The 19417-nt window shown below is 34.0% G+C and overlaps 3 protein-coding genes across 9 annotated transcripts; all 3 read left to right on the forward strand.

Moving 5' to 3' along the window:
• Nucleotides 1-864: 864 nt before the first annotated feature.
• LOC105789932 (uncharacterized) lies at nucleotides 865-6787 on the forward strand. Of its 7 annotated transcripts, none has more exons than XM_012617263.2 (9): nucleotides 871-1009; nucleotides 1392-1476; nucleotides 2851-2939; nucleotides 3064-3202; nucleotides 3505-3579; nucleotides 5482-5603; nucleotides 5687-5762; nucleotides 6284-6343; nucleotides 6484-6738. In XM_012617263.2, the coding sequence occupies exons 2-9, from the start codon at nucleotides 1396-1398 to the stop codon at nucleotides 6619-6621; spliced, it is 780 nt and encodes a 259-aa protein (XP_012472717.1). In that variant the 5' UTR covers nucleotides 871-1009; nucleotides 1392-1395; the 3' UTR covers nucleotides 6622-6738. The 7 variants fall into 7 exon arrangements, with proteins under 7 accessions (XP_052490886.1, XP_052490885.1, XP_012472717.1 ...); XM_012617265.2 differs by having other exon boundaries at nucleotides 901-1009; nucleotides 1395-1476; XM_012617264.2 differs by having other exon boundaries at nucleotides 903-1056.
• Nucleotides 6788-8084: 1297 nt separating this feature from the next.
• LOC105789935 (calcium uniporter protein 6, mitochondrial) lies at nucleotides 8085-12621 on the forward strand. The gene is given in 3 exon segments (XM_052635283.1): nucleotides 8085-9125; nucleotides 12038-12311; nucleotides 12314-12621. Coding segments are annotated over 3 exon segments (933 nt in total). The 5' UTR covers nucleotides 8085-8675; the 3' UTR covers nucleotides 12523-12621.
• A 2339-nt stretch (nucleotides 12622-14960) lies between these two features.
• Nucleotides 14961-18993, forward strand: LOC105789934 (UDP-xylose transporter 3). The gene is made up of 7 exons (XM_012617269.2): nucleotides 14961-15395; nucleotides 16549-16733; nucleotides 16969-17036; nucleotides 17541-17673; nucleotides 17847-18008; nucleotides 18105-18380; nucleotides 18513-18993. Exons 1-7 carry the CDS (start codon nucleotides 15275-15277, stop codon nucleotides 18627-18629), a joined length of 1062 nt encoding a protein of 353 aa, XP_012472723.1. The 5' UTR covers nucleotides 14961-15274; the 3' UTR covers nucleotides 18630-18993.
• The last annotated feature ends 424 nt before the right edge of the window (nucleotides 18994-19417 follow it).

Raw genomic sequence — 19417 nt, forward strand, 5'->3', positions numbered from 1 at the left:
ATATATATATATTAAAATTTTGAGTTACTATCATTCATCAATCAAAATTTTAATTAAGTGATAATATCTATCCATCATTACACTTAAATATATATTTTTTTGAAGAGAAATTCATTCAATGAATAAGATTATACAATTCCGAGGAATAACAAACACACGTTGTACGCGCTAAAGGACAAGCTTCATCAACACAACAAAAGCTTCAAATTCAACATCAATAAAATATTATGGCACGTTGATAATCGGTTCTGTCACAACTCAGGCACAACATATCAAAAGTGATTGCAAGCATTTAATACAATAAGGAAATCAACCTCAGATGGTCTAAATCAGCGAGTATGAATCAACAAAAGAACCAAGCATCTATCAAACTAGAGGAGAAGACGACAAAATCAACCCTAAAATTACTCACACAAGTAAGACTATCGGTGGTGTTTCATAATTGATAAGTACCATCATCTTGTGAATACAATAAAAATACCGATAAAATATATCTATAAACTGAAAAGTGAGAAGAGGAATGATGGGTATGGAGTGACAAAGGATTGATGGAAACGAGAAGATACCCACATATTTGCCGGTGAAGCTTAAAGAAGCTCTAATTGGGATGGATCAAATATTCCCGAGTAAGGGTGGGTTTGGATTGACAATTTAGTACGATGCGATGCGTTTAACTTACTTTTTGTCGCACGCTACAGTATCACTATAATATCTAATCTCACTGTCACAACTGTTTTATTAAAAACTCATCATCAAATCTCTTATTACTGTTTCTGTACGTCACTCTTTGCTCATGTTGAGCACCTTTCATTACCAAAAAAAAAAAGAAGAAAAAAAAAAACTACGCGGACGACCGCGGACCATCCATTCTTATTACTAGATGATTTATTAAATACTGAGCAACACCCATCTCGGTTAGGAGAGACACCCAACATCAATAATAAAGTCTTCTCCTCCCTTCTCTGACCTCCCCGCCAACATCCCCCCCTCCCCCACCTTTCCTTTCTCTGTAAGTAACCAAGTATCTTCTCATTTTACCTTTGTTTGTTTGTAAAGGTAAGGCCGTCTCTGTCTGCTAGCAATTTGCATTGTGTGTTGCCTGCCTTTCTTTTTCATTTCAAAGTCTCTGTTACCGTTTTCATCTCTTTTATCGAAAAATTTTAAGGACATTGTTGGATATTTCTTTTTAATTTCCATTTTCTCATCCATTTCATATGCTTGTTGCCAAACCGTTGTTCAATTTACTTGGTTGAGTTACTAGTATGATGTTCTTATATATACCCTATGGTAATTATTAGTTTTGAACAGGACTTTGCAACTGTTGTTTTCTGATAGATAGGTTTGCACATGTCTTTGATTCAATTTCGTCTTACCCTGTCTTTCTCTACCAGCAGTATGGCGGATTTGCCCTCCTTTTCAACTAAAGAATTTTATTGGCTAGCATCATGCTTTTGGGGCATCATCACCTGCAAACTGGTAAGTAGTCCAATATGCTTTTGCTTTCATCAACGACATTTTTGGTGGATTGGAATTTTTTTCAGCTCTTTCTTCTTCGTAGATATCGGTCAAATTCAATGGCTTTAATTAATCTTCGTTTTCTTTTCCATCTTTTATAAATTCAATACACTCTAATCTTGGCACTCGGTAAAACATCCTCAGCCTTCTCTAGTTCGTGTTACTTAATTTTTTTTTCCCTAAATCTTGTTGATAGATTAGCTTCATAGGTAGCTTTTTTTTCTGGCAATGGTAATAGTTATGGTTGTATAAAATTGCTTAGAATCCTATTCGGCCAGTTTCTACCATTTGTTTTTATCCAGAATTTAGGAATAGGATTTGAAATTGGGAACTAAGAAAAAGAGAATGGCTGTGAATAGTACCTTAAAACAGAGAGGAAGAATAGGTTGGTTGAGAAAAAAATGGTTTGGCACCAACAATGATGCAACTAAATTGTGCCGACGCTCATAAAAGACCTGCCTTCCCGAGATTCTAACCTCAAATGAATCATAAAAAGGTTTGGGAAACTTAGGATAAGACAGCTTCACGCTGACCCCCAAAAGACCCTGGTAGTGGTTCCACTTTTGAACCTGTATCTTTGAATTTTGGGTCAAAGTTATCCATATCTACATTTGCTGTCCATGCCCAAGTTGGAGTAGTTTATTAGGTTTGTTCTAAGTTGCCAAAGTTTGTGGACTATTTAGGGAAATTATCGAAATCGATTGAAGATTAGATTTAAACCACTTTATCTTAGGTTAATCTATTTAGGACTGCCTAGAACTGCAGTATTAGATTTGTCATCAGTATGATGGAATTCACATTTCACCTTTAGATTACAGAATGTATATATTTATCTAATTTCTGATACTCATATTCAGAGTTCAGACATTCTTACACTGGGAGTATTTGAACTTTCCAAACAAAAGAATCATGCATTGGAAACATAATACAATTCTATCATTAAATATCATAAGTTGGCTTTAGCTTTAGAAGTAAATTGAGTAGCTGGATAATAATTTCTTTCTTTCTTTCTTTTTATATAGTAAAGGTAATTTCCTTCTCTTTTGGGTCTATTTGTTGGTATTTTTATAGTTGAAATGTTTTAGAGATTAATGGAATGTATGAGTTATATGTCTTTTTTAACTACGTTACCAAGACTCTTCATTTTTTTCTAAAATATGATGATCTAAATATATGGAAAAACTTTAAAAGATTTAGTATATCCATGTTGGACGCATCCTTGTATTGCATCTGACACTAACCCTCGATTCTAAGTAACAGCCTTTTAATACTGTTTTTGAGATAGTCTCTCTCCCTCTATTTAAGTTCTAAATATGTTCGATATTATTCTTGCAGGTCTATGATATAACAGGTTTTATCAGCCCTTTTTGTTTCAAAGGATATGGAAAACTAAGTGATAAAGAAAAAATGGAATGGAACAATCGGTGCAATTTTGTCCTATGTTCTTTTCTTCTTTTCCCTTTTTCTTGTATAAAAATTTGTTCAAAATATAATCTACTTTCCTAAATTTCTTTGCAATATTGATCTAGATAGCCTTATTTTGTACAGGGGATTTTCAACTTTCCATGCTTTAATTGCAGCATGGGCTTCTCTCTACCTCCTACTATTCTCAGATCTTTTTGACGAGGATTCCAGTAATGACTTGATTGTTAATAGAAGCTCTGTTATATCGAACATGTTCTTAGGGGTAAGCTACAATTTTATCAATATGTGAACTGATTGCCTGGTTTTATTCTTTTCCTTTGATTAACATAGCCTCGGAGTTCAAATAAGTCTATAAGATGCACTAATATTTGGACTATCAATTTCTATAATTTAATGGTATGTGGTTTGTAAAATATGTTTAATGCTGCTTTACAATTTGCTAAACTTTGATAATGATGACTTTCTTTTCCTTCAATTTTGCCTGTAACTTGCTTGGTATTATTTGTTGATGGTTAACTTGAAACATATTTCTTATTGTTTTTTCCTAATCATTCTCTTGTACAGTTCTCTATTGGTTATTTTCTATCAGACTTGGCAATGGTGTTTTGGCATTTCCCAGCTTTAGGAGGTCTGGAGTATGTAAGTAGAGAATCATGCCTGATGTTATTTATATTATTGTTTTGTAAGGTTATATTACTGCTCTGAATTGGTCCCAGTTCCCAGAAGCAAATTAATTTAAAGCATCTGCTTAACCAATAATTGTGTTTCTTCAAATAAGCTTTTGGTGTTTTGCTGCTCTCTCCTTGAAATATTGGATCAACTGACATGTTCGTTTTGAAATTGGATGCTTAGGATTTGTTTGGCCTAGATCTTTTATAAAAATCTGTTGTTCAAGTAGATCTCTTCTAGTGCTGTAGAAGATAAAATACTTAACGTAAACTATATAATAATATACATTTTTCTAATAAATGAAAAATATGAAAAAAAAAACCTAAACTTTATTAAACCAAGGGTTTTTTTTGATACAATATAAGAATGTGGCAACGAGGTCGGAGGCAGTTCACTCAATGGGCCGAGAATTGTATGTGGTTTAGGGAGGAAAGATTGGAAGAAGTTTAGTTGAGAGAGAGAAGTGGTAGTAGATAGATTGGTCCCCTCTTGTTATGAGGTTTGAGGGGAGTAGTTAAGGGGAACACTTATAAGCCATGTGTCCTTGTTTTATTGGTGGGCTTGTTATTCAAAGTGGGTGCCTTATTAGGGTGGCTATGTGATTTGATGTAACAAGGATAAAGAGTAGTGACAACAGAGTGATTTAGCTTGGCATGACGTGGCCTTGGGCAGAGGGTGGTGATTGGCAGGGTTATTCTGTTTGGTGGAGTTTTCCCAATTGTTGAGGTCTGGCGAAGGTATGTTAAGTGAGGATATGTGTAACAATTGCCCTCAGTTGAAGGGAAGGTTATAAAGTAACCTTACCTGAGACAAAAAGCATTAGTGAAGTTTCTATGTTGGGGGCAAGTTCTGTGTGGAAAATTTTCAGCCTATTTTGTTTCGTAAAATTTGAGGAAATTTTTGCGAAGTTTGTAATTTGATTGTTCTTATGAAATTCGCACAAGGCCTTGAAGGCAAAGTGTAAACATTCAAAGTATGAATGCATGAAGCCTTGGAGGCAAAGTATAAATGTGCAAGGTGTGCTTGGAAACGCTATTTACCTAAAAAGGTTAAATGTGCCTGAAGAGGCTTTGTTTTTGAAAAGTTTAGTTGTTTGAGAAGTTGAAGTATGCCTTGAAGGCTAAGTGTCTTGGAAGACGAAGCATGCCTTGAAGGCTGTGTCTAAGAATAGCAAGCATGTCTCGTAGGTTAAGTGTTTGAGAAGTAGAAGTATGCATTAAAAGCTAAGTTCCTGGAAATTTGTGCTTGAACGTCGCACAATATTTTTCCCTGAAAAACTTGTAATTACTTATATAATTGTACCTTCATTGAGGTATGCCTGAAAAGGTTGAAAGGTACTCGCCAATGGAGTATGGTCATGATATTTATCCCTGCAAAGCTTGAGGAATGTCAGTAATTATTTATAATATGCATAAGTTATACAATGCTTATCCTTTAGCTAGGTATGCATGGAAGTGAGCTTGGCATATGTGGCCTTGGGCGGAGCATGGTATTTGGCGGGTTTGTTTTGTTTGGTGGGGTTGTCCCAAACTCCCAATTGTAGAGGTCTGGCGAGGTATGTTAAGCAAGAGATGTGTAATAGGTTTATATGCTGCCGGTGAACTATGTTGTGACACATTATTAATTAACAAATAATCAATTTTATAATGATTTTAAAATAAATATAGTATCTTTTTAATAGCTGACTTCATGTGGTTCCATGCTAGTGTATAGCTTTGTTTGAAAGCCAAAATGGCCTTTCCACATAATCTAAAAAATTTTAAATCTGAGAGCCACACACAATGCTTATGCTTTTTCCGTAGAAAAGCTCTCCCTGAAGCTAGCCAAACACCCTCTAAGTGGTTCATTTTGTTGATTTCCTATCTCTGTCAGGTCTTGCACCATGGGCTATCCATGTTTTCAATTTCTCTCTCCCTCATGAGCAGTCAAGGGCAGATTTACATATTAATGGTTCTCTTTTCAGAGAGCACAACACCTTTTGTAAATATAAGATGGTTAGTTAACAATTTAAAATTTGTTAAATCTTTCTTCTCGCTTGTTCATCAACATTGTCTCACTACTATGACTGCAATTCCAGGTACTTGGATGTTGCTGGTTGGAAAAGCTCTACCATTTATATCTACAATGGCATTGCATTGTTCTTTGGGTGGTTGGTACTGATGCATATACCTCAAATCTTGGATCTTTCCTATTGTCGTATTGTTAATTTTCTGCATTCTGTGCTCCATGTTGGTCCATTAACATTAAAGATAGGAATGAGAAACATTGGCAGGAAGCACTTTGCTTATATAAATTAAAGGGTGTGTTTTATAAAGAAGAATATGCAAAACTTGCTAAAAGTGTAAGGATCCCTCTGCATCCATTTAGCTCATCTAATGACATGGCTTCAGTCCTTGGATGAATCATCAATCTTTCTACCCTATCACTTTTTGCCCCAACCCCTTAATATAAAATTCTTGACTTGGTTTTCGTAAAAAATGAAAAATATTGACTTTATCTTTGGATGAATCATCAATCTTTCTTTTGTCCGGGAAAAAAAAAAGGAAAAAGGAATCATCAATCTCTCGTAGCAGATGTCTTATGACATTGTTGATATTCTGCTTGCTTTCTCTTCCATTTTATTGGTATCACTCGACTGACAGGCAGACATGACATCTACTTGTGATGATTTTAGATTGCAAGGATTTTTCTGTTCATCTATTTTTTTGCTCACATGTTTAACCACTTTGATGAGGTGAGTGTTCGAGTACATGAGCTTATATATTTACTTAAAAATGTTTCCTTTTTCATTTATTTATTTGTTCGTTGATTTTTACTAGGCTGTTATACCCCAAACATTTTTTTATTTGATTAGTGAATTGATGAATAAAATAGGTCAAGAAGATATTTCCGTTGGGGTTCTACAGCTTGCTCACTGTACCTCCGGTGCTGGGGTTGATGAATGTGGTATGGTTTTGGAAGATCGTGAAGGGATTGATTAAAACAATTTCAAAAGCAAGACACAGAGAATAATAACAATCCGAATTAATATTTGTTTTCTGTGTAATGTTAAAAATTGAAGAAAATCCAATTAATATTTGTCTATTGTGTGAAATTATAAAATAATATGGATAATTGTGAAACATGAAACGTGGCGCCGACCGGTTAGAAATATGGCAATGTCCATGTTTTCCTCAAATTTTTTCTAGACCACTATAGAGCGGTACAGAAGTCAATTTTGTATTGTTGCGTCTATTTATTAGGGTAAATTAAATGGAAAAGCCAATTTTAAAAAATATTTTGGGATTTAGAGGATAAATTATAATAAAAATCACTTTTGTTTGTTTCAAATTATATTTTAGTCACTTATGTTAGAAATGTTATGTTTTAATCACTTACATTATCGTTTTGTTACGAAATGATCATTTTACTGTTAAGCTCTGTTATCTCTCTAATAGTGATTTTACATGGCAGTTTAAATGGGTTTTAAATGTCAATTTGAATGTCCTACTTGGCAGTTCAAAATAAATTATTAAAAATCTATTTTCATTTTAACAATTGGACATCTAAGTTGGCATTTAAAATTCATTTGGACAGTTACATAGAATTGTTGTTAGGGAGGTAATGGGTTTTAATTGTAGAGTGATCACTTCGTAACAAAACGATAGCGAAAGTGATTAAACATTTCAAACATAAGTAACTAAAATGTAATCTAACGCAATTAAAAATGATTATTTTAATAGTTTATCCTTTTTTAAAATACATAAAAATTGTTTAAATCTCTAATTTTTTTAAAATTGGTCTTTTCTTTTAATTTACCCGATCTATTATTTAGTTTTTAGATTTTATTTGGTATTTTGAGTTAACAGATTTAATTAAAAATGTTTTAATTCTTTTCTAATGTTTGATTAAATAAAAAATTATAATTTAAAATTATAAATAAATTAATATTTTTTATAAGAAATAAAAATCATGGCAAGGCGAAAAAATTGGTATACATATGGTTCTCATAATTAAAAAAAATGATCAAATAAATTATTAATATATCATTTGATATTCAAATTTGACGTTTTTTCCCTAATATGGTGTATTAATTTTTTTGTCTAATTTGGTATTGTATTTAACAAAGCTTATATATTTTAGTACTTAAATGTAATTATGTCAAATTTTAAAATTTCTTTGATGAAATTTATTTATTAATATTATTATATTTGAATTTTTATAATTTAATTAATAGAATAAATTTAGGGTTAATTATAAGTTTTTCAATTGTGTTTAATTGTCAAATATAATGATGTAATTTAATTTAAATTTAGAGTTAAGATTTGATAAAAGTCACTTGTTAATTATGAATTTTCATCCATTTAGCATTAAAACCTGAATTAAATGTTAAAAATGGTAACATTATTATCTTTGATATTATATCAATTTAAACAAATATATATATATATAGATAGCATATTAAAAAAGTTAATCAGCTCGGGAATAAAAAAAACCTTTCCTTTCTCTCTGTTGACCCTGTAAGTAAGCGTGTTCGCATTTTACCTATGGATTTCTCTCTCTTTGTTGACCCTGTAAGCAACCAAGTGTCTACTCATTTTACCTATGGATGTGCTCGTAAAGGTAAGACTACTCTCCCCCTCTCTCTCTCATCTCTTTTATTGAGAGGACATTGTTGGATATTTCTTTTTATTTGCCATTTTCTCATCCATTTCTTACGCTTGTTGTTAAACCGTTGCTCATGACTTATTCAACAGGATTTTGCATCCTGTTCGGTGGGTGGGATCAAAACTTGGGCACCCAAATACACTTATTTTCTAATTGACCATAGGGCATATTATTATAATAGGGAAAAAAAGAGAAGGTTTTTTTTACTTTCTTTTTTATTGAAAGAAAAAGTTAGATCTGTTTGTTCCTAGGAGTTTACGACCAGCAAATGAAGAGCCTCACTTCATCATCTCATCTGATTCAAAACTGAATCACTCAAACTACCAACACAAGAGACACGCATATACGTACATACATAGGCATATTTAAAAAATACGTACACACTACATTTTAAATTTGAGTAAGACATATATTGAAGCATGTGGAGGAGGGTGTCGTGGCGCGAGGCTTTGAAGCAGGGTGTGTCTGCGGCCGTTGGCAGGAGACTTCCGCCTCCTCCGCCGAACCCGCTGCTGTTGGGTGGAGTGACATTGGGAACCAATTTAGTATTCCGCGGTACAAAAATTAGGTTTTCTTCTTCATCTTGTGATGCCAATGCAACCTCTGATTCCAAAAAGGCAGGAGCAGGAGTGGACAGCGTAACATTCGGGGAGGCCAAGAAGCTGATGAGGCTTGTCAATGTGGAATCACTCAAGACCAAGCTAGGGATGGAAGGCAAAGAGGTGATCGGCTACTCGGAGTTGTTAAAGGCTTGCGAGAGCATGGGCATTGCGAGATCTCTGGACGAGGCCATCGCTTTTGCACGCGTTCTCGATGAGGCAGGCGTCGTACTTCTGTTCCGCGACAAGGTTTATCTTCATCCTGATAAGGTGCCCTCCCACTTTTGACCTTTACTTTCTTGTATTATCTGTCTCTTTATATTAACGCATTTCCTTTCCTCCCCCTTCTGATCCAATTCGTGATTCTTGATTGATAATCGAGTGAAAAATGATTGGCAATGGATTTACCAATCGAATGCCCCATCAAGTTCATTTTATTCTTTTTAATTCCAATTCTGATGTTTCATTTGTCATTGCTTTGCCTTCGTCTCTCCATTATTTTCAACTGTCGCTTGAATGCCTTTATATAGCATATATTATTTCTTATGTACACACACACACACACTTTAATCAAATTTTTTGTAGGATTTAACATTTTAACAATTCAGTAATTGAATATTTGTTAGTACGGTTAGATTTTTAAAATATTATTCATACAGAAAGTTATGGAGTGCGTAAAACTGAGGTAGTAAGGTAGTTTTACAATAGTGTGAGTGCATCCCCTCTTTAGATACATCTAGCAAATGAAATACAAATTCGGTCTATTAAATTGGACAACCGGACTGATAGTGTGAAGTGGGTAAGTAAAAATATTAAGGGGAGATCTTTGGTCTCAATCATTTTAAGATTCGCTTTGTCAGCTTGCATTTACTGGATTTGGAGGGAAAGGAATCATAGGCAGTTTGGGGTAGACATCTTAGCGAGCAAGAATTGTTGAGCTAAATCAAAGAAATTGTCCAGATGAGGTTACAGGGAGCTGCTGTTAACATAGGGATGTAAGGAATAGCAGTTATGTATTGATTGGGGAATCAGTTTTACTGTATAGGTTTTTTTTTCTTTTTCTTTTGTATAGGTTTAACTGAACATGTGATAGGATGTACAGAGGTTTTCAGTAGCAGATTTCTGCTTACTTGGGTAATTAAATTCAATTATCCAAAAAACAATTGGTCTATTAGGAGTTAGAAAACAATAGTTTACTTTTTTTATTGCATTTTAGTAAAATAAAGAAATTAGCATCTATTATGCTATTTAAATATTTTGTAAAAGAAAAGGAAAAACCAGAACGAAGCTAGTCACTGATCCTTAACCAAAAGTTCTACGTTCCTATCTTGTCTATAATCCAAGGTGGGGGTAGTAATGTTTCTCATTTACTCCAGTCATCATCTATGCATCAGACATGCACACACGCACCCAAAAGTCACCCCAAAGTCATCCGGTAACAACATATATAAGGTCCAAGCCATTTAACGCATTTGTTTCATGCATGAATCTGTAGCATAATCGCTTTTCTGCAGATGACTACCCTCAGTCTATGTGTTGTGCAATGAATTGTTTGACATGTCAATACAATGCCGTGTTTCAAGGTCAATTGTTTAATTGGTAGCCTCTTTCAGGTTTGTCTGCACCTTACTTCAAGCCTTGCACTAAGTTGTGGTTCACCTCTTATTTAAATAAGATGCATAAGCATTATTGTCATCTCCTTCCCAAATATACCCTCCCCCCCCCCCCCAAAAAAAAAAAAAAAAACCATCATATTCTTTGCAATAACTCCAGACCATTCCCTCATCTCTCCTTTGCATTCACGAATATTGGCTCCTTTAGCTGCTAGAAGGATATCAATCCTTAAGTTTGAAATGCTCCTGCACTTTCAACCCAACTCAATTGCTATATATATAACAAATGAAATACAAATTCCCTCTATTAGGTTGTTAGGCTTCAGAAAACACTAGATTACTTTTTTTATTACGTTTTAGTAAAATAAAACAAATGGGCATCTATTAGGCTATTTAAATATTTTGTAAAAGAAAAAACCTGCATGAAGCTAGTCACTGATCCTTATTAATATATTATGTCTTCACCAAAAGTAATACATTTCTGTCCTGTCTATAATCCTTGGGGGTAAGTTATTTCTTTCATGTGCTTGTTTAAGAATAGATTCCTCTCCAGTCTTCATCTATGCATCAAGCACGCACCCTAAAAGTCATCCGGTATTTGTACAAGTGCTATTCTTTTTTCTTTTTTATTGAAAGATGGAAACTGCTGAGGTTTTAAGGATTAGAGTTGGATTCTGTTGAGGTTTATGCTTATATCTAAACAAAATAACTCGGTACTTTATCATCTTCCTCTTTACTCATTGAAATCTTTCTGTTTAAATTAAAATCAATGAGAACAATTAATCTTGGTGGACCTTCATTTTGGTTTATCAAGGTGGAATCTTTTCTCCTTGTATCATCATGTCATATCACCTCAAGACTTTGAGTGTAATTGTATTGTATATATTAGAAATAGCATCTCATGCCCAAATATTTGCTATTATGAAAAAGGACTGATGAGCATGCTTATGAACCCAATTTTGCAACAACTAGTGCTTATGAACCCATAAATCTCACATAATTGCTCTACATCCTTGCATTTTTGCACCATTACTTATCTGCAGATGACCACCTTCGGTCTATGTGTTGTTCAATAAATTGTTTGACACGTCAATACCTTGTTGTGTTTGGGCCAGATAAAATGGTATCTTTTTGTCCAAGGCAAATTGTTTAGTTTCTTTCAAGTTTGTCTGCACCTCACTTCAAGCCTTGCACCTAGTTTTGCTTGACCTCTTATTTAAATGAGATGCATAAGCATTATTGTCATCCCCTTCAGCACCCCCTCCCCCCCCAAAAAAAAAAGAAAAGAAACCCCACATTCTTTACAATAACTCCAGACCATTCCCCGATTTCTCCTTTGCAGTCATGACTATGAACTCCTTTACTTTAGCTCCTAGAAGGATATGAATCCTTAAAGTTAGAAATGTTCCTACACTTCCAACCCATCTTAAATTGCTTTTATATCAAATGTATTTAAAAACTTATGCAGCTGTTCTTTTCTTCCCCAACGTTCATATTTGACTTCATTAAGAATTGCCTTATCATTTTACCCTAATTGTGAAGGATACAGACTGAATTTGCATTTTGTAGGTGGTGGATCTAATTAGAAGAGCAGTACCTCTTGCTTTGACTCCTGAAGATGACCCTATAAGAGATGAGCTAAAGAGGCTGCAGGAGAAGAAGGAAGAAATTGATGTGCTAGCACATAAGCAAGTTCGGCGCATCCTTTGGAGTGGTCTAGGATTAGCGATGGTACAAGTTGGACTGTTCTTCCGGCTAACGTTTTGGGAATTCTCATGGGATGTAATGGAACCGATTGCATTTTTCACCACGGCCACTGGCATAGTCATGGGCTATGCTTACTTCCTTTTACTTCAAGAGATCCCACGTATCAAGATCTAATGAAGAGGCTTTTTTTGTCGAGGCAAAGAAAATTGTTCAAGAAGAATAAATTTGACGTTGACAGGTTGAAGGAGTTACAAAACAAGTGCAAAACATCTCTGGATGCCTCTGCATCTATCCGGAATCGTGTAGGATTGGAAGTAGAACTAGATGATGCCTTACACAAGGAGTAGGCTTTATCCCCACCTTCACTTTGGTTGCTTTCTTGTTCTTATTATTAATTGTCTTGATAACCATTTCTAACCTAAATCAAAGCTTAAAACTTTTCCTCATTTATCCATTTCTTTATTTCTTTCTTCATTGCTATCTGTTTACGTATCAGGCATGATATTCTTTAGTCGTATCTTTTTTGTGAAAGAAGTTTTAATTAAGCTAACATAGCACAGGATTTTGCATGTGAATGTGACACATGATAATCTGTCTGTCAACATATTAAAATTGCCAAATTATTTTGCAACAAATCCCGAAAAGAAACCTAGAGGCAAGTCATGCACTAGAATCCGAAAGGAAGAAAACACCAATGGGACTTGCATCGGATCCTCATCCTCCTTTAATCGATGAATAATCAAAATATGGTTATTAAAAGTCCACGGAGCTCTGGTAATTACACGATCAACATCTAACTCGTGGTAAAACTTGAATAAATACCTTTTTCCCCAGATTTAAGATTTGAACCTCTCCAAGGGGATGCCACAGGTTAGTCATTGTATTCCTCACTGCCAGGAAATGAGCCACACCTGCTGCAAAAAAACAACCCACCAAGCAAAACTCGTATACTGATTTTTGATATTTGACTTTACCAGGAAGAAGCCATGCTTCTTCTCCATCCTCAATACTTAGATCTACCATTCTTTTCTCCATTTGATAAAAAACAATGAAAGCGAATGGAACATCAATATGACACGAGACAAAGAATCAGAGCCGTGAAAGACCTTAAGACAAAAGACAAAACAAGATAAAAGCATGCCACAAAAGCAAACAGAAGAAAATCGTACTACAGTGAGCAGGCTTTTATACTTTTGGATTAGACAAGTTACCAATAATAAACCTAGGATTAATCTTAAGAAAATAGGTAGCACTAGGGAAAGAAAAATGTTGACAAATTCCATGTCTTAAGTGCTTATGCTCTGGGAGTTGTTTGGGCACAACGAGACTTTATAGGGAAATTAAGGAAGGCTTGGTCGTAAACAATAAAAAAGGAACTATATTGAAAACTTTTACTGCATGGTCGTCCTGGTCAATGTAGATCAATAACATTGAATCAACATGCATATATAGTCTTCTTTTTTATTTTTATTTTTAAGTTAACATTAGACTTCAAAGCAATAAAGTAATCATATATAGCATTAAAAGGCAACATAGCTGTCGCTTTTCTAAGGCACAGATTTCTTGAATGAATCGATTTCTCTGATAAAAAATTTTGTTTTCGAAGTGTTGTCCTTTAGATAATTGACTGAGACCTTAACAATTGAATGTATTGTCCCTGTGTTGAAGTTTTGTCTTCAACATTTACGGAGAGCCGTGTACAATTTATATAGAAAGAAACCTCAATCGATGAAGATAGATATCTGCAAAACTCGATTGAGAATAAATATTTAGTATTAAATGTGTGAATAATAAAGTGCATATATATATATATATATATAAACTATTTTATATCCCAAGGAAAAGTTGAATTATGGTTTGATTTTCTAGTGCCCTTTCCTTCTTTTAATTCATAATAAAGTAGTCATTAAGTGCGCGTGTTTATATCTATCTATATATTATTTTGAGCAATTCAAATCAATTTTCATCCATTACATAAATTTATAACTTAGCTTAAGGTTTGGGTGATATATTAATAACCAATAGCTTATGAAATTTAAAGAAAAACTCATATATTATCAAGATAAAAAAATTCATACCTTTTTATTATATGAGTTTTTTATATAACTTAATAAGGTATTATTTCTTTTTCCATAAACTATTTTATTGTACATACAAAATTATTACAAAATGTTAATTCATTTTTATTTAAATTGTTTGTGCAAATTATGACAAAAAATAATTTTAATTTTAATACCTACAATAATCTTCAAAATAAAATTTAATTTTCATAACTATCAAATGAATTTTTTTTAAGGTAACATAATATAGTTATTGGTGGAAAGTGATTGTTTGACTATTGTCAATATACTTAATGGTCAGACAGATGATACAAAAGGTAGTCTAGCACGAATTGTGAGAGAGCTGTTAGTAAGGGATTAGCATGTGAAGGTAATATTTACTTCACCCACAGCGAAATGACTGTAAATTCCATGACAGCATTAAGAAGAAATGTTCCTCTTGATTTGAAAATTTATGATGGTCCTCCAAAATGATCGAGATAAAAATTCTACAATTTGATTTATTGGAAATATTATTTAATTTTTTAGGCCGATGTCTTTACAAAAACTAAAATTATTTATTTGATATTTTTAAACAAAATAAACAATTTTTTTCTTTTAAGATTCGCAACACTTCATCTTCAAAGATAAATTTGTTTCTCCTTTAATGGGCCTATAAAATACTGAAGTAGAATAGGGAAGATTAATATTGGACTTAAATACCTGATAAATAAATAAAAATAAATCTGTTTCTTAGATTTCCTTTTTTGTCGGACTCCCAAGTGATCCTTCTACCTTTTAATGGAGCAGATCTAGGGTTCTTTGATTCTTTTTTCATTTTTCTCATCTCCTTCTCATTCCTGCTGTTGAAGCATCTGCTCCCACCCACTTCTAATTTTCAACCAATCTCGGGAATTTTAAGCGCCATTGAGGTAGGAATCGACGAGGATTCACTACGTGCCTCTATACATACATATTATCGACGTGTATGTGATCGAAAACCCTTGGAGATTACGTAGATCCGGATCACTATTGAAGAAACATAATTCATAAGGGAAAAATGAGTGAGAACCGCGAGTTCCAGCTTGGGACAATAGGTGCTTTGAGTTTATCGGTGGTCTCCTCGGTGTCCATTGTTATATGCAACAAGGCTCTTATCAGTACTCTCGGCTTCACCTTTGGTCAGCTTTTGAACACTGCTTCTTCTTCTTTTTTCTTTCTTTCTTATATTTATCCTTTAATAATTCTCCCATTGGTCTCCATTCCCGATTTGTTGGATTCCCCTTCTTTTTATTTTACTTATGATGTCTTATTGCTTTTGATCTCTCACCATAATTGGGGGCTTCCGTATTCCCAACTTTTTCTTCTCTTCTCTGCAGAATTCTGGACTTCTAATGTCATTAAATATAATTTTTTGTCTTTATTTTCTTTCTTTTATGATTGATTTATACTATCAATTCTGCGATCTGTTCACCATAACTAGAGATTATTTATTTGCAAATGGAAATATTATGTTGCTGAGTATTTATTCCAATTTCAAAGCAGAATTTTCATGAAACTGGTTGTAAAATTACATGTTGAATTGACTGTCAATTGTTGCTGTCTTGTGTGTTAATGCGGAAATTATCTGTAAACATGTATGCACCTGAAATATCAGTCTCTTGAAACGGAAGTTACGAGATGATAAGTGTTTCAAATCAGAATCTATAAAGTATGAAAACTATTATGTAGGGATTACTATCAATTATCATTTGTAAGTGTCACTTAAGTGCTCATCAGATTGGTCATCATACGAGTTACTTTCTAAGTGATCGAATGAATTCACGATTGATTAATAGAAACAAGCTTGCGTTGCTTCTATCCCATGCCTCAGTGGTTGCTATTGATTTATGGCTAATATATAACATGTTATATGAGCGGATTGATATTTTAATTTGAAATTCTTTAACATTTATGCTCAAAAGGAATAGTTTAGTCAGCAGAGTTTATGAGGTTTTACGTGGCAGCTTAATCTAGTTAATTGTTACGATCTCATTATATACTTGTTTCTCTTTGAGATCTTAGCTTCTTGTTAGTGATAGACTCTTCAGGATGTGGGTGTGTAATATTTCTATGTTTTTTCTCTGCAATTGTTGCTACTTCATTTTGGTTACAATGTGATGACCAATGTTCTCATTCTTTCATTTTCATAAGAAGAAATTCTCAAATTATGAGATTTAAGCTAATAGTTTATTGTAATACATGCGGTTAATTTGAAAAAGCACCAGAATTTGTCACTTTGCTTGCATGCTATTACTTGACCATTTATGCTAATTTATGGTCTGGGTTTTGCAGCCACAACTTTGACAAGCTGGCATCTACTAGTCACTTTTTGTTCTCTTCATGTAGCCTTATGGATGAAATTGTTTGAGCACAAACCTTTTGATGCCAGAGCTGTCATGGGATTTGGTATATTAAATGGGATATCCATTGGGCTTTTGAATCTTAGTTTGGGGTTCAATTCTGTTGGTTTCTACCAGGTAAAGTTCTATTTCCTGTCATTATCCTCTGGAATCAAATTCATGTCCAAGTTTTGGCTGATTCCAACAAAATTCATACAAAATGATACCTTGTGCTTACAGCTTATTGGTTTATGGAATTTGTCAGTAGTTAGTGCTATATATCCAGTTCAAAGCTTGGCTTTTCTTCCTCACTTTTACAAGCATATTAGGAGCATTAGTTTCTGATAATGTTTGCCCTTTTTTTGTATTTTAGATGACAAAACTGGCAATTATCCCCTGCACTGTTCTTTTGGAGACCCTTTTCTTCAGAAAGAAATTCAGGTCAGTTAGTAGCATGCTTGTTTCTTCATATAACTGACGTTAGTTCATGTTATAACTTTGGCTTCTAGCAACTGTGGTTTTTTTTTTTTTTTTTTGAGATAAGCCTTAGGAATAGATTACTTTTAAGAGGCTAGACATTGCATTGGTTGGCTTAGGGGTCATTCATGGAGCTGACATGCTCACAGGAATGGATTAAAAGCCTTGATTGCCACTGTTTTCTGCTAAAAGGAAGGATAAAATCATAATTCCTCCACTCATTAGTGGATGATAAGGTCCTTCTGTACTTATGTCTGTTAAATTCTTAACTTCGTGTTATTGTCATCTGCTGCAGTACAAAGTTTTCTTTCTTCAATTTAACAATTTCTAAGCTTCTCCCAGTTGAGGAATTATTGTTTCATTTTATAGTTTGCCAGTGGTTTTAGGTTTTGCAGTTTATACCTGCTATTATTTTGAAGTACTTTTGTGGTTGTGGCTTTGTTTCATTACATTTGTATGCTATTGCAGTAGGAATATCCAGCTTTCATTGGCCATTCTACTTTTGGGTGTTGGAATTGCAACTGTGACTGATCTGCAGCTCAATATCCTGGGTTCTATCCTTTCTCTGCTGGCAGTTGTTACAACTTGCATAGCTCAAATTGTATCCTTTGACTAAGTGATATTTGCTATTTATTTTTTTGTCTTTTATCTGTCATTAGCCTCCATGTTTAGGTCCTTAAGAACAGCAAATGAACTGTTAAATTGTGCTGCATGAATAGGTTTTCTTGCTCTAAATTCTCCTTGCTGTTTAAGTTCTTAACTTACTTGTCTTAGATGACTAATACAATTCAGAAGAAGTTCAAAGTATCTTCAACCCAACTTCTCTACCAGTCTTGCCCTTACCAGGCATTAACTCTGTTCATCATTGGCCCATTCCTGGATGGGCTTTTGACTAACAAGAATGTTTTTGCTTTCAAGTATACCCCTCAAGTGCTGGTAAGAATAAGATCCCCACCACCCCAATGGGTAAAGAGAAATATTAGTAGTACAGTATTTTTATTGGATTTCTTTAATGTGCAATCTTTGTTGCAGTTCTTCATTGTTCTTTCCTGTCTGATATCGGTCTCTGTCAACTTTAGTACATTTCTGGTAATTGGAAAGACATCCCCTGTGACATATCAGGTCCTAGGACATCTAAAAACATGCCTTGTTTTGGCCTTTGGTTATGTTCTACTTCATGATCCGTTTAGCTGGCGCAACATTTTGGGCATCTTGATTGCCGTAGTTGGAATGGTCATTTATTCATATTATTGCACTGTTGAGAGCCAGCAGCAGAAGGCTAGTGAAGTATCACCACAGTTGCCACAGGTAATTCCTTGTGTGGTTGAGTTTTTTCTGATGAACTATAGCCCACAAATTGTAAAATGCGATCATAGTTTTACTGATATCTTGGAATATATGCTGACCTATATATATTTCCTACTTCATGGAATGATGCAGGTTAAGGAAAGTGAATCCGATCCTCTGATTAGCGTGGATAATGGAAGTGGGATGTTGAGTGATGGTGTAGGTCCTAAAGCCCCTGTATGGAATACGAACAAGGACCTGCATGCATAAAATCTTCAAGATGTTATATTCATTCGTCGGAGATGAAAAATTAGAAATGAAAAGTGTTCCAGCGATGGAAAATGGTGGTGGTAAAGGTGACTCATATGTTGCACAGGCAGCACAGCAACAATAGTCGTGTTATGTTGGATGTTTCATAACTGTTGTAGGTTCAAAGAGTGGAGGGAAATGCGTTATGATATTATTAGCAGTTTTGATTGGTATTATTTGTGTATCAGTGGCGATAATGGAATGGAATGCTGCATTCCAGAGTTGGATTTGTGAAATGTATGATGTTCGAACTCCAGATACCCATCAGTTTTATTTGCAATTATTTCTGTTCCATATAATATTGAAGAAATGAATTTAAATTGTATTCCTATCCTCATTATACATGAGCAACGGTTTCTTTTTTAAATGCAGAAATAACGCAAATAAGGACGTTACAGATTAAACTTACCTTTAAAAGTATCTAATGTTAACATACAAATATATAATTTATGATAATATAAAATGAAACTAAATAGAGATTAAACGTTAAGAATTCTCGATTATCATCTTATATGACATTTACCAATTTCACTAATGAATTCCATTTAACGTTTAATATTAGCCCAAATGTAGACTCAATAGAACATGCGGAAAGAACACTAAATCAGTAGCACAAATGTGCATACACCGGTATGCACTAAAGTGTCACTTCACTTGCACCAAAGTGCGGTAGGTAATATCTAAATGCATGTCATGGTTGAAGTTAGGGATGTAATTGAACTCAAGAGGTGGTTTTATATTACAAAGTA

This window comes from Gossypium raimondii, chromosome 8, assembly GCF_025698545.1.
Source record: "Gossypium raimondii isolate GPD5lz chromosome 8, ASM2569854v1, whole genome shotgun sequence".
NCBI classification, from domain to species: Eukaryota; Viridiplantae; Streptophyta; class Magnoliopsida; order Malvales; family Malvaceae; genus Gossypium; species Gossypium raimondii.